This window comes from Orcinus orca, chromosome 5 (genome assembly GCF_937001465.1).
Source record: "Orcinus orca chromosome 5, mOrcOrc1.1, whole genome shotgun sequence".
Classification (NCBI taxonomy): Eukaryota; Metazoa; Chordata; class Mammalia; order Artiodactyla; family Delphinidae; genus Orcinus; species Orcinus orca.
This window is the reverse complement of record NC_064563.1, coordinates 12,634,579-12,658,158: the sequence shown is the minus strand read 5'-3', so window position 1 is coordinate 12,658,158 and position 23,580 is coordinate 12,634,579. Positions and strand designations below refer to the sequence as shown.

The window sequence follows — 23,580 nt, the reverse complement described above, 5'->3', positions numbered from 1 at the left end:
CGAGTGTGCTTGTCAGTACCCTGGTATATTGTAGAAAGATACACGTATACAAAGAATGTATACATAAATTCTTCATCTTGCTTTATTTCCAAGTTTGTGATCATTTTTCTTTCTAATGTGCAATAAGATGACCAGTCTCGTATTCTGCTGGAGGGAGTGTACATTGCTGTAAGCTTTCTGGAAAGCTACTTGGCAACGTATATTAAGAATTTAAAATTTTTCATACACTTGACTCAGTATTTTCACTTATAAGCCTTTATTCTAAAGAAATAATCAGAGCTCCAATCAAAGATTTGTGTACAACGCTCATTCAGGAAGTGTTTTGAGCACCCTGTACACAGATGGTCACCACAGTTTTTTTATTACAAAAAGTTGGGAACAATTCAAATGCCCAATAACAGAGGATAAACTGCGGTGTCCTCTTAAATATAATCCAGCATATAATACAAGCGATATTTCTGAAGGTATCTTTGTAGTCTTGATGCTCTGTAGCGAGAGGGTCAAGGTGGAAAACCGTATGTTTATTATTGTCTCAATTATACACGCACACACCTATACAGAGAGGGGGAAAAAATGAAAAGAGGCAAGATGTTAACAATAAGTATCTTCATGATATAGGATTATGAATTCTTCCTTTATGTTGTGTTTTCCAAATTTTCTACACTGAAACTTTTGAAAAATTTTTTATAACCAGGAAAAAAATTATAAGGAGTTTGCAGTGCATTCCAGAAATAGTGACTCAAATTGCCTGTGATTTTAGATTATTCATGCCTGCTCCTCCACCTTTCACTGTGGGGTGATGCTGCTCCAGGCTTAACATTTTCAGCCGAGCAAGTGCAGAGCGGCAGCCGAAGGGGCCCTGGCACTGGGAGCTGAGGGCTGCCCTGTTTGGGTTTCCTCAGGTTGCTGCCCCTGTCACAGGGAGCCTCGGGCTGTCACAGGCAAGGACCCCCAGCGTCTCCAGGTGTGGGAGAAGGCCTGTAGGGCGGTCAGGGCTCTGACGGGAGTCTCCTAACTCCCGGTGGGAGAAATGCAAGTTAGAGCAAGTCCCGGTCCCTATGCTAAAATCAATGCACTTGACTTTCACCCACCAGCCCACTGGGGCCCATTAGAATCATGTGGGGACCTGTTGCCGGGACCGCACCCACAGTTGATTGAAGCAGACTTTTTAGGGATGGGCCCAAGCATCACTGCTGAGCAAAGATTGTGTTTTCAGAAGTCCCCTGTCTGATTTAGAAGCACAATGAAGGTTGAAAACCACCCACCGGACTAGAGGTAGCACATCTGCTAAGCCTGATACTCAGGCCTGTTACAGTCGCCGCTCCATCTCCCATGGCACCACCACCAACTCCAAACCCATCCAAACTCACTTGTAACCTTCTTCCCTGGCCAGCCCTCGGTACAGTGCTGGTCCCTAGAAGACCTGGTCTTTCTTCCCTCAGAGTTAGGCCAAGTGAGACGGCTCCCCCAAGGCTCAGATCCCTGCCGAGCCCAGCTACCACGTCTGGACCTCTGTGGTTCCTGGTTCAGAGCAGCTGCAGGACGGCTGTCAGAGGAATGAAGGGGTGCTTCCCGTTATCTGTTAACGGACTATTTCTGATGTTTTGACTTGCAGGGTGTACAGATTATAGTGTTTCCAGAAGATGGCATCCATGGATTCAACTTCACAAGAACATCCATTTACCCGTTTTTGGACTTCCTGCCTCCTCCCTACTTGGTCAGGTGGAACCCATGCCTGGAGCCCCACCGATTCCATGACACGGAAGTATGTAAGGGGACCAGCCTTCCTCCTCAGGAGGTGGGAGGCTCACGGAGATGAACCAAGCCAAGGGCCAAGAGCCAGGACGTGTTGAATGAGAGTGACAGGAGCCCTTAGGGGCCTGAGAGCCAAACCCGAGCTCCCTGTGCCAGTCATTCACTTAAAAATGTCTGCTATTATGAGGCATTTACTCATCTGCGGATCGTTCTCTATTTGTTGATCACACAAGAAATGCATGAATATACGCTTCTACAACAAATCAAAGTTAATAAAATGAAAGCCCACCTTCACCACACCCCATCCCTCAGCCACCTCCCTTTCTAGACAAACTGCCGTCAGTGCATCCACCTATATTCTTTTCTATGCATCTCATAGATACTGACATCTTTATTTTTTAATTTTATTATTTTTACTGAAGTACAGTTGATTTACAATGTTGTGTTAATTTCTGCTGTACAGCAAAGTGATTCAGTTATACTTACATATATTCACTATTTTTTATATTCTTTTCCATTATGGTTTATCACAGGATATTGAATATGGTTCCCTGTGCTGTATAGTAGGACCTTGTTTATCTATTTTATATATAGTAGTTGGCATCTGCTAATCCCAAACTCTCAATTCATCCCTCCCCAGCCCCACCTGGCAACCAGAAGTCTGTTCTTTATATCTGTGAGTCTCTTTCTGTTTCATAGATAAGTTCATTTGTGTATATTTTAGATTCCCCATATAAATGATATCAAAGGTATTTGTCTTTCTCTTTCTGACTTAACGTCACTTAATATGATAATCTCTAAGTCCATCCATGTTGCTGCAAATGGCATTATTTCATTCTTTTTATGGTTGAGTAGTATTCCATTGTGTGTATGTATATATGTATATGTGTATATATCTATACACACATACCACGTTTTCTTTACCCATTCATCTGTCGATGGACATTTAGATTGTTTCCATGTCTTGGCTACTGTGAATAGTCTGCTGTGAACACAGGGATGCATGTTTCTTTTTGAATTATAGTTTTGTCTGGTTATATTCCCAGGAATGGGGTTGCTAGATCATGTGGTAGTTCTGTTTTTAGTTTTTTGAGGAACCTCCACACTGTTTTCCACAGTGGATGCACCAATTTACATTCCCACTAACAGTGTAAGAGGGTTCCTTTTCCTCCACACTCTCTCCCGCATTTGTTATTTGTAGACTTTTTAATGATGGCCATTCTGACCGCTGTGAGGTGCTACCTCATTGTAGTCTTGATTTGCATTTCTCTAATAACTAGAAATGTTAAGCATCTTTTGATGTGCCTGTTGGCCATCTGTATGTCTTCTTTGGAGAAATGTCTGTTTAGGTCTTCTGCCCATTTTTCGATTGGATTGTTTTTTTCTTGTTGAGTTGTGTGAGCTGTTTGTATGTGTTGGAAATTGAGCCCTTGTCAGTCACATCATTTGCAAATATTTTATCCTCGTCTGTAGGTTGTCTTCTCGTTTTGTTTATGGTTTCCTTTGCTGTAGAAAAGCTTATAAAGTTTGAATAGGTCCCATTTGTTTATTTTTGCTTTTATTTCTGTTGCCTTGAGAGATTGACCTAAGAAAACAGTGGTACAATTTCTATCAGAGAATGTTTTGCCTATGTTCTCTTTGAGGAGTTTTATGGTGTCATGTCTTATATTTAAGTCCTTAAGCCATTTTGAGTTTATTTTTGTGTATGGTGTGAGGATGTGTTCTAACTTCATTGATTTACATGTGGCTGTCCAGCTTTCCTAACACCACTTGCTGAAGAGACTGTCTTTTCTCCATTGTATATTCTTGCCTCCTTTGTTGAAGATTAACTCCCTGTAGATGTGTGGGTTTATTACTGGGCTCCCTGTTCTGTCCCATTGATCCATATGTTTGTTTTTGTGCCAAGACCACACTGTTTTGATTACTGTGGCTTTGTAGTATTGTCTGAAGTCTGGGAGGGTTATGCCTCCAGCTTTGTTCTTTTTCCTCAGGATTGCTTTGGCAATTCTGGGTCTTTTATGGTTCTATATAAATTTTAGGCTTATCTGTTCTAGTTCTGTGAAAAAATGTCATGGGTAATTTGATAGGGATTGCATTAAATCTGTAGATTGCTTTGGGTGGTATGGCCATTTTAACAATATTAATTCTTCCAATCCAAGAGCATGGGATATCTTTCCATTTCTTTATTTTTTAAAATTATTTTTTAAAAATTATTTATTTTTGGCTGTGTTTGGTCTTTGTTGCTGCACATGGGCTTTCTCTAGTTATGGCGAGCGGGGGCTACTCTTCGTTGTGCACGGGCTTCTCATTGTAGTGGCTTCTCTTGTTGCAGAGCAAGGGCTCTAGGCGTGCAGGCTTCAGTAGTTGCAGCTCATGGGCTCAGTAGCTGTGGCTTGCAGGCTCTAGAGCGCAGGCTCAGTAGTTATGACTCACGGGCTTAGTTTGCTCCGCAGCGTGTGGGATCTTCCCGGACCAAGGCTCGAACCCATGTCCCCTGCATTGGCAGGTGGATTCTTAACCACTGCGCCACCTGGGAAATCCCTCCATTTCTTTAAATCATCTTCAATTTCCTTTATTAATATTTTATAGTTCTCAGCATATAAGTCTTTCACCTCCTTGGTCAGGTTTATTCCTAAGTTTTTTTTTTTTTTTTTGGATGCACTTTTAAAAGGGATTGTTTTTTTTACATTCCCTTTCTGATAATTTATTTTTAGTGTACAGAAATGCAACTGATTTCTGTATGTTAATCTTGTATCCTGCTACCTGGCTGAATTCATTTATCAGTTCTAGTAGTTTTTGTGTGGAGTCTTTAGTGTTACTATAGACTATATATATATAGTATGTCATCTGCACATAATGACAGTTTTACCTCTTACCTTCCAATTCGGATACTTTCTATTTCTTTTTCCTGTCTGATTGCTGTGGCTAGGACTTCCAGTACTATGTTGACTACAGGTGGTGAGAGTGGGCATCCCTGTCTTGTTCCAGATTTTAGCGGGAAGGCTTTCAGCTTTTCACCTTTGAGTATTATATTGGCTGTGGGTTTGTCATAAAAAGCTTTTATTATGTTGAGATATATTCCCTCTATACCAACTTTAGTGAGAGTTTTTTTCATGAGTGGATGTTGAATTTTATCAAATGCTTTTTCTGCATCTATTGAGATGATCATGTGTTTTTTGTCTTTTGTTGATGTGATGTATCACATTGATTTGTGTATACTGAACCATCCTTGTGACCCTGGGATGAAGCCAACTTGGTTGTGGTGCATGATCTTTTTTATGTGTTGTTGGATTCAGTTTGCTAATATTTTGTTGAGAATTTTTGCATCTATATTCCTCAAAGATAATGGCCTGTAATTTTCTTACTTGGTAGTGGCTTCGTCTGGTTTTGGTATCAGGGTGATGGTGGCTTCATAGAATGTCTTTGTGAGTGGCCCCTCCTCTTCAATCTTTTGGAAGAGTTTGAGAAGGATCAGTATAGGTTATTTTTTGTATGTTTGGCAGAATTCCCCAGTGAAGCCATCTGGTCCTGGACTTTTGTTTGCAGGAAGTTTTCTTTTTTTTTTTTATTACACATTCTATTTCACTTGTAGTGATCAGTCTGTTCAAATTTTCTATTTCTTCTTGATTCAGTTTTGGTGGCCTGTATGATTCTAGAAACTTGTCCATTTCTTCTAAGTTGTCCAATTTGTTGGCGTATAATTGTTCATAGTATTCTCTTATGGTTTTCTGTATTTCAGCAGTATTGATTGTTATTTCTCCTTTTTCATTTCATATTTTGTTTATTTGGGTCCCCTCTCTTTTCTTCTTAGTGAGCCTGAGCAGAGGTTTGTTGATTTTGTTTACCCTTTCAAAGAACCAGCTCTTGGTTTTATTGATTTTTTTCTATTGTTTTTTAATCTCCATTTTATTCATTTTCCTCTCTGATCTTTACTATTTCCTTCCTTCTGCTGACTTTAGGTTTTGTTTGCCCTTCTTTTCCTAATTCTTTTAGGTGGTAGGTTAGGTTGTTTGATATTTTTCTTGTTTTTTGAGGAAGGCCTGTATCACTATGAACTTCCCTCTAAGAACTGCTTTTGCTCTATCCCATAGATTTTTTTTTTTTTTTTTTTTTTTGCGGTACGCAGGCCTCTCACTGTTGTGGCCTCTCCTGTTGCGGAGCACAGGCTCCAGATGCACAGGCTCAGCGGCCGTGGCTTACGGGCCCAGCCGCTCCACGGCATGTGGGATCTTCCCGGACTGGGGCACGAACCTGTGTCCCCTGCATCGGCAGGCGGACTCTCAACTGCTGCGCCACCAGGGAAGCCCATCCCATAGATTTTGTATGGTTGTGTTTTCATTGTCATTTGCCTCAAGGTATTTTTTAATTTCTTCTTTGATTTCATTGTTGACCCATTGGCATTTTAGTAGCATGTTGTTTAGTCTCCATGTAATTGTCTTTTCTCATTTTTTTTTTCTGGGGTTGATTTCTAGTTTCATGCCATTGTGGTCAGAAAAGATGCTTGAAATAATTTCTGTCCTCTTAAATTTGCTGAGGCTTATTTTGTGCCCTAGTATGGTGTCAATCCTAGAGAGCGTTCCATGTGCACTTGAAAAGAATGCATTTTTTAAAAATTTAATGTCCTGAAAATGTCAATTAAGTCCAACTTTTCGATTGTTATCATTTAGGATCTCTGTTGCCATATTGATTTTCTGTCTAGAAGATCTGTCCATTGATGTGAGTGGGGTGTTAAAGTCTCCTATTATTGTGCTCCTGTCAGTTTCTCCCTTTATGTCTGTATTTGTTTTATGTATTTGGCTGCTCCTGTATTGGGTGCATATATGTTGATGAGTGTAGTATCTTCTTGTATTGATCCTTTTGTCATTATATAGAGTCCTTCTTTATCTTTCTTTATGGCCCTTGTTTTAAAATCTGTTTTGTCTGATATGAGTATTGTGACCCTTGTTTTCCTGTCATTTCTGTCTGCATGAAATATTTTTCCACCCCCTCACTTTCAACCTGTGTGTCCTTTGCCCTAAAGTGAGTCTCTTGTAAGCAGCATATTGTAGGCTCTTGTTTTTTAACCCAATCTTCCACTCTGTGTCTTTTGATTGGAGCATTTAGTCCACTGACATTTAAGGTAACTATTGATAGATATGTATTTATTGCCACTTTAGAACTTGTTTTCTACTTGATTTTTTAATTTCTTCTTTGTTCCTTTTTCTTTTCCCTTTCGCAGTTTGATGATCTTTTTGTGTGTTATGCTTATGTTCTCTTCTTTTTGGTTTTTTCGAATATATTGTATGTTTTTGATTTGTGGTTACCCTGTATTTCAAGCACATTAACCCCTTCCTATATCTAATTGCTTTAGACGGGTAGTCATACAGACTGAAACACGTTGTAGAAAAATAATCTACGTTTTCATACTCTCCTCTTTCACATTTTATGATTTTAATTATTTTATGATTTTACACCTTCATATTCATCTGTTTGCTGTTCATTGTGGTTATCATTTTTATTTTAATCTGTGTACTGGCTTATTTAAGTGATTTATTTTCCAATTGTGATTTTCCTCTTTCCTATAGATTCCTTCTTCTTTTCTATTTAGAGAAGACCTTTCAATATTTCCCTTTGGATAGGTTTACTACTGCTGTATTCTTTTAGCTTTTGCTTGTCTGGGAAAGTCTTTCTCTCTCCTATTCTAAATGATAATCTTGCTAGGTAGAGTATCCTAGGTTGCAGCTTGCCACTCCCTTCTGGCCTGCAGCTTTTCTGTAGAGAAATCAGCTGGTAGCCTTTTAGGGGTTCCCTTGTAAGGAACTCTGTTTTTCTCTTGCTGCCTTTAGAATCGTCTATCTTTGACTTTTGCCTTTTTTACTTATAGTATGTCTTGGTGTAGGTCTGTTTTGGTTCACCTTGTTTGGGACCCTCTGTGCTTCCTGTGCCTGGATATCTGTTTCTTTCTTTAGGTTTGGGAAGTTTTCAGCCGTAATTTCTTCAAATACATTTTCGATCCCCTTTTCTCTTTCTTTTCCTCTAGACTCCCTATTATGTATAGATAGGCATGTTTTACATGTTTTACATTATCCCATAGGTCTTTTATATTGCTTTCATTTTTTCTAATCTGGCTTTCTGTCTACTGTTCTGATTAGGTGATTTCCATTATTCTACCTTCTGGATCATTTATTTGTTCTTCTGCATTATTCAATCTGCTGTTCATTGCCTTTAGCTCAGCTTTTGTCTGGGCAAATGAGTTTTCTAATTTTTCTTAGCTCCTCTTTATTTTTCTAGTTCCTTTTTACAGTAATCTGCATTTCTATCAATAGTCCTTCTTAATTCCTTTAGTATTTTCATTATCTCCTTTATTTGAACTTGTTAAAGAGATCTGTTTCATTGTTTGTTCTTTCAGGGGAATTCTCTTGATCTTTTAATTGGGAGTGGCTCCTCTGCTTCTTTATTTTACTTATGTTTCTCTTACTCTGTGAGTTTGGGAGAAACAATTATCTACTGTGGTCCTGGAAGGCTATTTTTATGTGGGAGTGTCCCTGTGTAGCCTGTGTGGGTTTAATATTTTTTGGTATGAGGGCTGTTTTCACTATGAATGCCTGCGACCTCTTTCCTCAGTGTGTGCTGGCCGTTATGCCCTTGATAGGAGGTGTGGTGGTGGTGTGGTGACCAGAGCCTGCACTGGGTATTGAGCAGGGTCTTCTTCCTAGTTGTTGGAGTAGAAGCCCCTAGGATCCATTTCTGAGCTGGGGTATGAAGTAGGCAGGATTGGAGCGCTCCCACTGGGAGAGGACCCACTAAATATTCCTCTGCCAGAGCTGTTCACCCGTAAGGGTGCTCTGTGGTGTCACCTATTGTATGCTTACAAAGTACACTGTTATTGGCACTGCCTTCAGCCCCATCTCAACCTTGGGAATGCTGGCAGTCAGCCCTGATGTCCCTCAGGCATTGTTTTCACAAGGTTACCAGTGCAAATCCATTGAAGTCAGGTACCAAGACTGCAGTAGTCACACACCTGGACCTGCTGTGGGAGCTATGGAAGCAGCCCAGACCCTGGCCCAGCCTCTATGTACATGCACCCACAAAGCCCACAGATGCTAAGGCCAGTCCTGTCCCAGCCACGGGAACACCCATTGTCCACTTGGGTGTCCCTCAGGCGCTGAGTTTACAAAGCAGGCCCCAGTAGGGTAAATCTGCACAGCCACAGGGAGAGGGCTCAGATTTCAGCCCTACCTCTGCATGTGGGCAACCCATTAGCACGCTCCCAGAGCTCGTAGAGGAGCGCATGGAGAAAGAGGCTGCTGTGGTGGGCCCCATCCCTCGCTTTGCTGACATGCGTGTTGACAATGGGGTTTCAGTGGCGGCACACACCTGCCATGAGCATGCCGAAAGTGAGGCTACTGTGGCAGGCTCGCCCCTCCCTTCCGCGCTCCTTAACAAAGGCCCTTTGCTTCTGTGGAGGGCCCGGGCTTCCTCCATGTATACCGCTGGTTGCAGCCCGTACCACACTCCAGCCCCTTCAGGCTGTCTCTGCAGCCAACCGCAGTGCTCTCCCCAGGTCCGTCCTCTGAAGCCTGAGTTTCAGCACCCAGCCCCAGCACATACCAGTGGATGCACGTCTCAGGCTGAGGAGTGCAGGGCAGTGGCCTGGCTGATTCTCCTCTCCACTGAAGGGGCTTCCCAGAGTGTGGGAACCTTTTCTCTTTCACAACTACCTCCCAGGGGCACAAGTCCTGTCCCAATTCCCTTTTCTTTTTTTCCGCTCTACCCAGTTGTGTGGAGATCCTTCTTGCGATTTTGGGTGTTGGAGATATTCTGCCAGGGTTCAGTAGGTGTTTTGTGAGAATTGTTCCAGATGTAGATGTATTTTTGATGTATTTGTGGGAGGAGGTAAGCTCCATGTCCTTCTGGTCCACCATATTGATTGGAGCCCCCCAAGATAAGCACTTTTAAAAATTATTTTTTAAAGAGCCCCAAGTTTTCCCTTTAAAAGATTTTGATTGCACTTTGCATCCCCAGTAATAGTGCATGAGTGCCTGTTTGCCCATCCTTTGGTCAATGCAAGATAGAACAGTCTTTTTAATTTTTGCCAATCTTATAGAGGTGAAAAATGATATCTCATTATCATTTTAATTTGTATCTCCTTACTACTAATGAGACTGAGCATCTTGTCAATGTTTGTTGGCCATTTGTATTTGTTCATCTGTGAACCACCTGTTCATATCCTTTGCACGCTTTCAGTAGTGGTTACTTTTTTCTTATGGATTTATGATAGCTATTTATATATTATCGATACAATACAGGTACTATTTTAAAATTGTAAGAAAAAGGCAGGGTTTAAAAATTTCCTTTATTTACACTTTTATTTTTTCCCTCTAGGTCCTCCAGCGCCTGAGTTGTATGGCTGTCAAGGGAGAGATGTTCCTGGTGGCCAATCTTGGGACAAAGCAGCCTTGTCATAGCAGTGACCCAGGGTGCCCAAATGATGGCAGATACCAGTATAACACGAACGTGGTGTTCAGCAGTAATGGAACCCTGGTTGACAGCTACCGCAAACAAAACCTCTACTTTGAAGCAGCGTTCAATACCCCCCTGGAAGTGGATCGCATCACCTTTGATACCCCCTTTGCTGGCAAGTTTGGCATCTTCACTTGCTTTGACATATTGTTCTTCGACCCTGCTGTCAGGCTCCTCAGAGACTCGGAGGTGAAGCATGTCGTGTATCCGACCGCCTGGATGAACCAGCTCCCCCTCTTGGCAGCCATTCAGATTCAGAGGGGTTTCGCCATCGCCTTCGGCGTCAACTTTCTGGCTGCGAACATCCACCATCCATCTCTGGGGATGACGGGAAGTGGCATACACGCCCCTCTGAAGTCCTTTTGGCACCATGACATGGAAAGCCCCGAAGGTCACCTTATAATTGCCCAGGTAGCCAAAAATCCACAGGGTCTCGTTGGCACAGGGAATGCCACAGGGAAAATGGACCCATCCCACAGTAAGTTTTTAAAAATCTTGGCAGGAGATCCGTACTCTGAGAAGGATGCTCAGGACGTCCACTGTGATGGAGCCCCCAAATGGAACACGGATGCCCCTCCCACGTTTCACTCTGAGATGATGTACGACAATTTCACCCTGGTTCCCGTGTGGGGCAAGGAAGGCTACCTCCAAGTCTGTGCAAATAGCCTTTGCTGTCATTTGCTTTACCAGAGGCCCACTCTGTCCAAGGAGCTGTATGCCCTGGGGGTCTTTGACGGCCTTCACACTGTGCACGGCACTTACTACGTTCAAGTCTGTGCCCTGGTCAAGTGTGGCGGTCTTGGCTTTGAAACCTGTGGGCAGGAGGTTACAGAGGCTGCGGGGATATTTGAGTTTCACCTGTGGGGGAACTTCAGTACCTCCTATATCTTTCCAATGCTTCTGACCTCAGGGATGACCCTGGAAACCCCTGACCAGCTGGGCTGGGAGAATGATCACTATTTCCTGAGGAAGAGCGAACTGTCCTCTGGCCTGGTGACGGCAGCTCTCTACGGGCGGTTGTATGAGAAGGACTAGGGGGTGTGGGGTGGGCTCCTCCTGCACTGGCACTGCCCAAAACTCACAGCACCGGGACCACTTCTTCGCTCCAGAGCCCATCCTGGGAGCCATGGGAAGAGGTAGGGAGACAGATTTCGCCAGTGTCTTTTTCTCTTAAGCACAAATTCGTGAGACATTTTCTGGTATTTTCTACTCACATTTCTATTATTCAAGCCACGTCTTCTTCCAGCAGATCTTCCATTACACAGTTGTTTTAAGAGCACAAAAATAAATGTCAGTTTATATTTTACATGTCCACAAAACAGCAGGTTTCGTGTGTGTTCTTGCTGTTGATCAAGTGACACCCAGGATATACAGGTATTTCAGAAGCCTCAAACATTTTCTAGGGTAAGAAACAAACTCTCAAAGCAAAAGCCGTGTTAGAAATGGCTGCCATGGGGACTTTTCCATTCTGGTTGGCCAGAATTCATCCCCCAGGACTGATCGTGCCAGAGCCGCCAGCAGCATCAGCAATGTGGATCCTGAGGCAGCTTTTAAAAATAGAAGGGAAGCTTTTCTCACACATGCCTTTCTGTCAGTGATTGGAATGTGTCAGGCAGGACTCAGAATAACTGGAAAGAAAGAGTGCAGTGCGCCGGAGAGAGAGGCTGGAAAAAAGTGCTGAAGAGAGGGCAGCGATGGGAACAGATGAGTCATAGGGTTCTTGTGCACAGCGTGTCTCATCCAGGGATTCCAGGCACCTTAATAAATCACGCTAGCTCTGGGCAAGAGCCTTCCGGCTGCCCAACTGTGCAGGGTGGAACAATGCTGGGAATTCATTCCCAGTCCGCTGGCAGGGCCTTCTCTTTGCAGACGGGTTGCAGGAACGGTGTGGGGTTTGGCCCGCTTAGTCTTTATTCAGTCACTCAACAGGTGTCTTTGGAAAGCCCACCAGGGACAGAGCGAGGACCTCCCAAAATATGAACTGCACGTGCAAAATCATATTCAGTGTGTGAAGACATTCTTTAGGCCACTGGTCTGTATTGTTTGTATCCAACATTTCAAAGTCACTTTGACTCTATGCCTAGTAACTGTTTCAGATCATTTTTAAGGTGGAAAATCTGCAGCTTTTAAAGAAAATGGAGAGTTAGCTTTCCATGATTTGCCTCTTCAATGTGTGGCTATATTTAGTTTCATCTCCTTTATAAATCAGGTTTTTAAAAACAGTATTTGCATATATCTATACATAATTACATGAAGTAAAAAATGAAATTCTTTCCCCATTCCCCCCACAGTGTGGCTTTCCAGACCCCTTCCTGGCTTTTAGGCAGGATACTGAAGAGCATAGATCCTAGGGTCAGACTGACCAGCTTTACTTTCTTGGCCTCCCTGTTTGCTCTTCACTACGTAGACCTCGACCGTTTATTTGAACCTTGGCTGTGCCCCAGTTTTCTCATTTGTGGGATGTGTACTGAATCATCCATGTGGGAAAGAAGCAAAGACCCGCTGACTCACTGCCCGCTTGCAAAGGCCTAGAATGAGTCAGGCAGGCCTTCAGGGAATTTGCAGGAACAGCTCAGGATTCCTGAGGAAACCCAGGAGGTCCCCCCGGAACGGGACGGGGACCTCTCCCACCAGATGCTGGCGCAGACCCGGGAGGGGCGAGCTGGAGGGGGCACACGGCTCCGGATGTGGCCGCCCCTGCTCCAGGGAAACAGAAATCATCTCAGAAATGCATATTGTTGCTTCCTGCCAAGATGATTCAAATCATCCAGAGAGAGGCAGAGGCCAGGCCCAAATACAGGCTTGGTGGAGCTGCTTCACCCAGCACCCATTTCTGAAGCACCTGCTGGATGCACATTTTGCTCTTCTGAGCAGAGTACTGAAAGCTTTCCCCGAGTTACTATCTACTGACAATTTAGAACTAACTAACTGCTCATGAAGTAGAAATGAGGGGGACAAGAATTATGATTTTTTACGATAAAAAGTAGTTGCCAGATGGCAGAACAAAGTGGAGGGTAGGGGGGAAATGAATAAAATAAATCATTTTCAGGAAAAAAAAGGCACGTATGACTCACGGTTGTGATACGCTTCTGTCAGCTGTGATCCTGAAACTCAGGAAGCAGATGGCGATCTTGACCATAACACAGGGGCAGACACCCAGTGTATTTTTGGTGGAATGAGGCCTGGGGGAAGCGACTGTCCATGTGGTTTCTCCTGGGGGTGCAGCTGCACCTCTCTGTGCTCTTCTGCGCCAAGGGAGTGAGAGACAACGATGGGCTTAAAAAGTCCTGTTCTTAAGAGAAGGTAAAGCCACGGCCTGCTGGCAGCCTGTCCGCCCCAGTGCCCACCATGGGCTCTCGAGAGGAGGGCCTGCCCACAGCCCTGCTGAGGGAAACCCACCTGGGCCAGTGCTGACCCACAGGCGGCCGGCTCAGTGCCCTCACCCCCAAAAGAAACCCTGTACCCACGAGCAGTCATGTCCATTCTCCCTCCCCCCATCCCATGGCAACTACTAATACACTTTCTATCTCTACGGATTTGCCCATTCTGAACATTTTATATAAATGGAATCATACACTATGTGGCCTTTCGTTCCTGCCTTCTTCCACTTAGTGTAGTGTTCTCAAGGTTTATCCTTGTGTAGTATGTATAAGAAGTTCTCCCTTCTTATGGTTGAATAGTATTTCATTGTATAGATATACCACATTTGTTTATCCATTAAGTTAGTGGACTTTGCGTTGTTTCCACTTTTTGGCTATTAGGAATAATGCTGCCATGAATATTCACGTACAAGTTTATATGTGAATATACATTTTTCAATTCCTTGGGTATATATCTAGGGGTGTAATTGCTGGGTCATACCAGTCAATGTTTAATTATTTGAGGAACTGTCAGACAGACTGTTTTCCAAAGGGGCTGCATCATTTTGCATCCCTATTAGCAATGTATAAATTTCTCCACATCCTTGCTAATGCTTGTTATTGTCTGTTTGTTAAAATCACAGCCATCTCAGTGGTTGTGGTTTCTCATCGTGGTTGTGATTTCATTGCCCTAGTTGCTAATAACGCTGAACGTCTTTCCAAGTGCTTATTGGCCACCCATATATCTTCTTTGAAGAAATTATTAAAATCTTACACCCATTTAAAAAATTGGATTGTATTTTTATTATTTAGTTGTAAGAGTTTTTTGTCTATTTTGGATATTAGACCCTTATCAGATAAGTGATCTGCAAATATTTTCTACATTTGTTGGTTGTCTTTTCACTTTTTGATACCGTTTTTTGGTACACAAAAGTTTTTAATTTTGTGATGAAATTTTTAATTTTAAGATGAAGTCGAATTTATCTTCTTTCTTTGGTTGCTTGTGCTTTAGGTGTCATACCTAATTAAAGGTCATAGGCTTACAGCTATGTTTTCCTCTAAGAGTTTTATTGTTTGAGCTCTTACGCTTAGATCTATGATCCACTGAGGTTAATTTTTCTGGGTTGTGAGATAGGGGTGCAAATTCATTCTTTTGCAAGTGAGCATCTAGCTGTCCCAGCGCCATCTGTTGAAAGACATTATTCTTTCCCCATTGTATTGTCTTGGTGACCTTATTGAAATCTATTGACCATAGATATACAGGTTTATCTCTAGACTAAATTTTATTCCATTGATCTGTATGTCTGTCCTAAAGCAAGTACCACACTTGTCCTTATTACAGTAGCATTGTAGTAAGTTTTTAAATTGGGAAGCGTTGAGTCCTCTTTGTTCTTTATCAAAATTGTTTTGGCTATTTTGGGTCCTTTGCAGTTCCATATGAACTTTTTAGGGTCACTTGGTCAATTTCTGTCAAAAAAATCAGTGGAATTTTGATAGGTATTGCATTAAATCTGGAGATTAATTTGGGGAATGCCATTTTAATAATATTAAATCTTCCAGTTCATGAACACAGGATGTCTTCCCATTTAGTTTTGTCATTTTTAGTGTACAAATTTTTATATTCCTTTTATTTTTATTCCCAGGTATTTTTTGGATGCTATTATAAATGGAATTGTTTTCTTAATTTCATTTTTGGATTGTTAATTGCAAGTGTATAAAAATAGAGTTGGTTTTTTATATTGATCTTGTGTCCGGTAAACTTGCTGAACTTATCAGCACTAATAATGTACTAGTGGAGTTTTTAGGATTTTCTATATACCAGATCATGTCATCTACAAATAGATTAACTTCTTTTTATATGAATGCCTTTTTTTTTTGCCCCCTTCCTAATTGTTCTGGCTAGAACCTCTAGTACAGTGTTGAGTAGATGTGGTGAGAGTGGACATCCTTGCCTCATTTCTGATCTTAGGGGAAAAGCTTTCGGTCATTCATCATTAAGTATGATGTTAGCTGTGGGCTTTTCATAGATGAAGAAGTTTCCTTCTACTCCTAGTGTTTAGTGATTTTATCATGAAAGGGTTTCAAATTCTTTTTCTCCATTAATAGTGATAATCAAGTGTTTACCCCCTTTATTATACAGTGTATTACACTGGCTTATTTTTTTTAACATTGGCTTATTTTTATTTGTTGAAAATATCTTGCATTCCTGGGATAAATCCCACTTGGTCATGGTATATACTACTTTTTAAGCATTGATAGATTTGGGTTGATAGTATTTTTTTGATGACTTTTGCATCTGTATTCATAAGGGATATTCATGGTGTATATGACTTTCTAGATGGTGACAGATTTGGTTCAATATTATTTTGTTGATAATTTTTGCATCTACATTCATAAAGGATATTGGGTCTGTAGTGTTCTTTTCTTGAGATGCCTTTGTCTGGTTTTGGTATGAAGTTAATACTTCACAGAGTGAGTTGGGAAGTGGTTTCCCCCTCTTCAGTTTTTTAAGAGTTTGTGAAAGACTGGTGTTAATTCTTCAAATGTTTTGTAGAATCCACCAGTGAAGTCACCTGGTCCTGAGCTTTTCTTTCTGGGGAGTTTTTTTAATTACAAATTCAATGTCTTTACGTGTTATAGGCCTACTCATATTTTCTATTTCTTCTTGAAACAGTTTTGATAGTTTATCTTTCTAGGAATTTGTTCATTTCATCTGGGTTAGCAGATCTGTTGGTATGTAATTATTCATAGTACTCTAATAAATTTTTTATTTCTGTGAGGTTAGAATTCCCCCCTCTTCATTCCTGATTTTCTTTTTTGTTGTTGTTTATTTTTTTGTTTTTTTTTGTGGTACGCGGGCCTTCCACTGCCGCGGCCTCTCCCGCTGCAGTGCACAGGCTCCGGACGCGCAGGCTCAGCGGCCATGGCTCACGGGCCCAGCTGCTCCGCGGCACGTGGGATCCTCCCGGACCGGGGCACGAACCCACATACCCCGAATTGGCAGGCGGACTCTCAACCACTGCGCCACCAGGGAAGCCCCATTCCTGATTTTCAATCGTCTTCTTTTCTTGGTCATTCTAGCTACAAGTTTGTCAATTTTGTTGATTTTTGTAAATGAACTTTGTTTTGTTGATTTTTCTCTAATTTTTTTTGACTCCCTACTTCATTTATTTCTGCTCTAATTTCTATTGTTTTCTTCTGCCTGCTTTGGATTTTAGTCTGCACTTCTTTTGTCTAGTTTCTTAAACTGGAAGATTATAGACTTGAAACCTTTCTTCCTTTTTACTGTGTTTACAGCTTAATTTCCTTCTAAGCACTGCTTTCACTGCAGTGAAATGGAATGTTATATTTTTGCTTTCATTAATCTCAAAATATTTCTCATTTATTTAGTAGTACAGCCATTACAGCTCTCTTTTGGATGCTGTTGCCATGGTATTTCTCTTCATCCTCTGACTTTCAACTTATTTGTGTCTTTGAATCTAAAGCACATGTTTTATAGACAGTATATAATTGGATGTTTTATATTCATTCTGTTACTCTCTGCCTTATAATTAGAGTTTAATCTATTTACATTCAATGTATTACCGATAATGTAGATTTTACACCTGCCATTTTGCGACTTGTTTTGTATCTGTTCTTTTTTGTTTCTCTAGGCCTCCATCACTGCCTTCTTTTGTGTTAGATATTTTCTAGTGTACCATTTTAATTCTCTTGTCATTTCTTTTATAATTTATAGTTATCTTCTTAGTGTTTGTCCTGGGTATTCCAACTAACATGTTAACTTATAACAATTTAGTTCATATTAATTTCTGGTTTCCCACTGAATATAAAAGTTATGTTTACAATATACTGTAGTCTACTAGGTGTGCAATAGCATTATCTCTAAAAAACTGTATATGCCCTAATTAAAAAACACTTTATTGCTGAAAACTGCTAACCATCATCTGAGCTTTCAGTGAGTTGTAATCTTTTTGTTGGTGGAGGGCCTCGGCTCAGTGCTGACGGCTGCTGACTGATCAGGGTGGTGGTGCTGAAGGCCGGGGTGACTGGCAGCTTCTTAAAATAAGACAACAATGCAGTCTGCCCCATCAATTGACTCTTCATTCATGAACAATTTCTCTGTAGCATGCAGTGCTGTTTGACAGCATCTTACCCCCAGTAGACCTTTCAAAATTGGAGTCAATCCTCTCAAAGCCTACCACTGCTTTATCAATTAAGTTTATGTAATATTCTAAACCTTTGTCATTTCAACCGTCTTCACAGCATGTTCACCAGGAGTAGATTCCATCTCAAGAAACCACTTTCTTTGTTCATCCATAAGCAGCAACTCCTCATCTGTTAAACTTTTATCATGAGATTGTAGCAATTCACATCTTCAGGCTCCACGTCTAATTCTAGTTCTCTTGCTGTTTCCACCACATCTACAGTTGTTTCCTCTACCCTCACAGTCATCCGTGACGGTTGGAATCAACTTCTTCCAAACTCCTGTTTATGTTGATATTTTGACCTCTTCCCATGAATCACGAATGTGTCATGGCATCTAGAATGGTGAATCCTTTCCAGAAGGTTTTCAGTTGACTTTGCCCAGATCCATCAGAGGGATCACTCTCTATGGCAGCCATACCCTTAGGAAATGTAGTTCTTAAATAATAAGGCTTGAAAGTCAGAATTACTCCTTCATCCATAGACCGCAGAATGGATGTTGTGTTGGCAAGTATGGAAACATGCATCTCATTGTGCATCTCCCTCAGAGCTCTTGGGTGACCAGGTGCATTCTCAATGAGCAGTCGTCTTGAAAGGAATCTTATTTTCTGAGCAACAGGTCTCAATAGCGGGCTTAAAATATTCAGTAAGCCATGTTATCAACAGATGTGCTGTCATCCAGGCTTTGTTGTTACGGAGGACAGGCAGAATAGATAGCATAATTCTTAAGGGTCCCAGGATTTTCAGAATCCGAGTATTGGCTTCAATGTCAGCTGCATTGTTAACTGCAATGTTAGCCCCTAACAACAGAGTCAGCCTGTCCTTTGAAGCTTTGAAGCCAGGCATTGACTTCTCTTCTCTAGCTATGAAAGTCCTAGATGGCATCTTCTTTCCACAGAAGGCAGTCCATGTACATTAAAATACTATCTCTGTATATTTATCGATATTCTCTATTTGATGAAGCATTTAAAAAAAACTTTCTCTTAATTCTTTAGACATGTTTTCTGTTAGCCCCTTGAACATGTTTAAAATAAATGATTTATGGGCTTCCCTGGTGGTGCAGTGGTTAACAATCCGCCTGCCAATGCAGGGGACACAGGTTTGATCCCTGGTCCGGGAAGATCCCACATGCTGTGGAGCAACTAGGCCCGTACGCCACAACTACTGAGGCTGCGCTCTAAAGCCCGTGAGCCACAACTACTGAGCCTGTGTGCCACAACTACTGAAGCCTGCATGCCTAGAGCTCGTGCTCTGCAACAAGAGAAGCCACTGCAATGAGAAGCCCTCGCACCACAACGAAGAGTAGCCCCTGCTCGCCACAACTAGAGAAAGCCCGCATGCAGCAACGAAGACCCAATGCGGCCAAAAATAAAGTGAATAAAATAAAATAAATAAAATTTAAAAAATACAATAAATGATTTACATTCTTTGTGTAGTAAACCCAATGTCTCAGCTTCTTCAAGGATAGTTTCTATTGATTGTTTTTCCTGTGTATGGGCCATACATTGTTTCTCTGCATATCTCAATCTTTTGTTGAAAACTGGACTTTTAAAATAATATAACATGGCAATTCTGGAAATCAGATTCATCTCCCTCCCCAGGGTTTGTTGTTATTGCTGCTTGTTATACTGGTTCAGTGGCTTTTCTGAACATGTTCTGTAAAGTCTGTATCTTTTGCCATTTGTGGCCAATGAAGTCTCTACTCATTTAGCTTAGCTGTCAGCTAACGATTGGACAGAGATTTCCTTAAACACCTGGGACCAAAAGAATTCCCTGGTCTTTGCCAAGGGGCTGTGTACGTAAGGGCACATCTTTAGAACACAGCCTGGCAGTTGAAAATTGGCTTTCACTTCCTGTTTGTGCAGAGCCTCAAAATTAGGCACAGGCAAGAATTTCCGGTAGCCTCGGGTCTTCCACAAGCATGCACACAACTCCACGTATGTGTGGCATTCTAGAATTCCTAGAACCATGTCTTATGGATATCTAGTCCCCTAGCTTTTCTTTTTAAGCTTTTTGGTTGTCTGTTGCTTGCCTCAGCTCTTATCCACCTGCTAAGGCAAGTGCAACATTAAAACTCTTGCCTGGTGCTGGGAAAACTGGAGAGCTACATGTAAAAGAATGAAATTAGAACATTCTCTAACACCATACACAAAAATAAATTCAAAATGGATTAAATACCTAAATGTAAGACCGGATACTATAAAACTCCTAGAGGAAACCATAGGCAGAGCACCCTTTGACATAAATCACAGCAGTATCTTTTTGGATCCGTCACCTGGAGTAATGGAAATAAAAACAAAAATAAAATGGGACCTAATTAAACTTAAAAGCTTTTGCACAGCAAAGGAAATCACAAACAAAATGAAAAGACAATCTATGGACTGGGAGAAAATATTTGCGAACAATGTGACCAACAAGGGATTAATCTCCAAAATATACAAACAGCTCATATAGCTCAATATCAAAAAAACAAACAACCCAATAAAAAAATGTGCAGAAGATCTAAACAGACATTTCTCTAAAGAAGACATTCAGATGGCCAACAGGCACATGAAAAGATATTCAACATCACTAATTATTAGAGAAATGCAAATCAAAACTCACACACAGAGTGGCCATCATTAAAAAGTCTACAAACAATAAATGCTGGAGAGGGTGTGGAGAAAAGGGAACCCTCTTGCACTGTTGGGAATGTAAATTGGTGCAGCCACTATGGAGAACAGTATGGAGGTTCCTTAAAAAACTAAAAATAGAGATACCACATGATCCTGCAATCCCACTCCTGGGCATATATCTGGAGAAAACCATAATTTGAAAAGATACATACACCCCAATGTTCATAGCAGCACTATTCACAATAGCCAAGACATGGAAGCAATGTAAATGTCCATCGACAGATGAATGAATAAAGAAGATATGGTGTACACATACACACACACACACACACACTGGAATATTATTCAGTCATTAAAAAGGAATGAAATAATGCTATTTGCAGCAACGGATGGACCTAGAGATTATCACAGTAAGTGAAGTAAGCCAGACAGAGAAAGACAAATATCATATCACTTATATGTGGAATCTAAAATATAAAACAAATGAACTTATCTACAAAACAGAAATAGACCCACAGACACAGAAAACAAACTTATGGTTACCAAAGGGGAAAGGGGAGGGGAAGGATAAATCAGGAGTTTGGGATTAACATATATGCACTACTATATATAAAATATATAACCAATGAGGACCTACTACATAGCACAGGGAACTATACTCAGTATTTTGTAATAACCTATAAGGGAAAAGAATCTGAAATATATATATATATATATATATATATATATATATATATATATATATATATATATATGTATGTATGTAACTGATCGCCTTGCTGTATACCTGAAACTAACATGACATTGTAAATCAACTACATTTCAATTAAAAAGAAAAACCCAAAACTCTTTCCTGTAATTGTTTTCAACAAATACCTCTCCAGGGAGAGTAACTTTCACACTGGGTCCACTTTGAGTTAGCTCAACTACAGGCAGTGTGGTAAGTGGGATCTTCCAGGGAACCATCAGACAGGCAAAATAATGAGAATTCTTGGGAATGAAGCTATGAAAGAGCTCTAGTTTTGTTTTGCTTCTTTTGGTGGGTGCTTGTCTGCACCAAGAACGTGGGCTTAGTGGGCTTCCCTGGTGGCGCAATGGTTGAGAGTCTGCCTGCCGATGCAGGGGTGATGGGTTCGTGCCCCGGTCCGGGAAGATCCCACGTGCCACGGAGCGGCTGGGCCCATGAGCCATGGCTGCTGAGCCTGCCCGTCCGGAGCCTGTACTCCACAACGGGAGAGGCCATAACAGTGAGAGGCCCACGTACTGCAAAAAAACAAAAACAAAAACAAAAAACAAAAAAAATGTGGGCTTAGTTGTTAAGGCTCCTGCAGAGCTGGAATGAGGAATGCAAATTGAGCAAATTGAAACGCCACAAAGGTCAATGATCTTATCAAGACTCAGTGGTCCTTGCTCTGCCATTTTCACTGACATCACTTGGAAAAAGCTTTTGGACCATTTGCAATGTCTTAGGTCCTATTTCTACTAGTCACCTAACTGCAGGCAACAAATGGCCTTTCTTCCCATGCCCCTGAACACTTATGGCCACCTAGATGTGAGGAGAGACAAAGCTCTTCTCAAGCGCCCCTTTACCTTGAATTCTTTTCATTCACATTCTCTTTGACTTTGCCATTTCTTACCATGAGTGAGTATCAGAACCATGACAAACTTTCCTCTCATGTATACTGGGTCCTACCATCTTTGTGGCAGACACGATAAGAGTTCAAACCAGGTTACACAAGAAGTAAGATGTTAAGTGAAAAATTTACTGTCAACACAAAAAATGCATTTTGATTGTTTCTACTAGGTCTGAGGCAATATAACAGTGCCTGCTGTTACTTTGGGTACCAGACATGAACCAACTTCCCATTTTTTTGGGGTGGCCAACATGACCGAAAAGTCTGTTTTAGAGCTTAGTGGTAACCTAACCCCAAGCACTGTGCCATGTTCATTTCTAACTGAAGGTTTAAGCAAGTTACATGTCATGGACTAGGGATGGCAGAGCTAGGAGACATCTGAGAAACACTTTCAATCAACCCAGATCCCCTCTATTTAAATGACAATTGATGCCTGGGTTAACCTATGACATGCTTTGGGTTAGTTTAACCTCAGGTTTGCTTTTGGGGATTAGCTCACCATCTTTCTCTATCCTTTTCCTGCTTTTATTAGTTTGTTGCTTCAACATTCTTCCACTTTCTCAGCAAAACCTTATGGTGTCTCACATCAGAAATTGTTTGTGTAGGGACTTCCCTGGTGGTGCAGTGATTAAGACTCTGCGCTCCCAATGCAGGGGGCCGGGGTTCGATCCCTGGTCAGGGAACTAGATCCCATGTGCATGCCACAATTAAGAGTTTGCATGTCACAACCAAAAAGCCCGCCTGCCGCAACTAAGGAGCCCATGTGCCGCAACTAAGGAGCCCACCTGCTGCAACTAAGACCCAGTGCAACCAAAATAAATAAATAAATATATTTTTAAAAAAGGTTATCCCATTAAAAAAAAATTGTGTAATCCCCTAGTGCATAAAAGGGCAAGGCATTTTTTAAATCAAGGATCTCCCCCAAATACCAAATCTCACAAATCTTTCTCTGCAGAATAATCGCCATTGACATCCTTTTTGTCTTTCTCCCCAACTAAAATGGAAGCCTCCTGAGGGTAGGGACTTCATCCCTGGCGTAGCTCCAGGATTTAAGACAGTGCCTGCTGCAGAGTGTGTACTCAAAAACTGTTTGCTGAAGGGCTTAAAAGCGAAAATGCAATTTTTCTTCAAGTTTAGAGAAGGGGGAAGAGGAAGAAATATTTTAAGATCACATCACTGGCTTTTCAAATTAAGCCTGCATTTCAGTCCTAATCAAGAAAGAAGACAGATAAGAATCATAGGAAGGCAAGAGGAGTAAACCGCCCTCGAGAAAATGAGAAATTACACAGAAAGAGGAAGGCAGAGAAACGGAGACTCACGAGTGCTGGAGACGGTGAGGTGCAGAAATGACCTAGACAGTGGAGAGTGTTCTACGCCCGTGTACTTTTACTGTCTTCCGTTAGATGAGGCTCCGATTTGGAAGGGACGGTCACAGTCAGACACGAGAGGGGAATGGTGCTACACTGAAATCAAACACCTACCCAATCGGCTCGACACTGCCAGGGAAGAGCT

At 41.5% G+C, this 23,580-nt stretch overlaps 1 protein-coding gene and 1 long non-coding RNA gene across 8 annotated transcripts in view; one reads left to right on the top strand and one right to left on the bottom strand.

Moving 5' to 3' along the window:
• Positions 1–11,576, top strand: part of BTD (biotinidase) — a 56,407-nt gene extending 44,831 nt beyond the window's left edge. For 6 of the 7 annotated variants that reach the window (XM_033432003.2, XM_012533814.3, XM_033432002.2 and 3 more), the window contains 2 exons: positions 1,616–1,765; positions 10,120–11,576. In XM_033432003.2, coding sequence (XP_033287894.2) covers positions 1,616–1,765; positions 10,120–11,292 — 1,323 coding nt within the window. In that variant the 3' untranslated portion in view covers positions 11,293–11,576. Of the gene's footprint in view, positions 1–1,615; positions 1,766–2,395; positions 2,486–10,119 lie in introns of those variants that run through there. The other variant, XM_049710199.1, reaches the window with a different exon arrangement.
• LOC117202189 (uncharacterized) lies at positions 345–13,459 on the bottom strand. The gene is made up of 2 exons (XR_004484389.2): positions 13,332–13,459; positions 345–552 (listed from the first exon to the last, which is right to left on the bottom strand). It is a non-coding gene; the product is annotated as an uncharacterized LOC117202189 (long non-coding RNA).
• Positions 13,460–23,580: the final 10,121 nt, after the last annotated feature.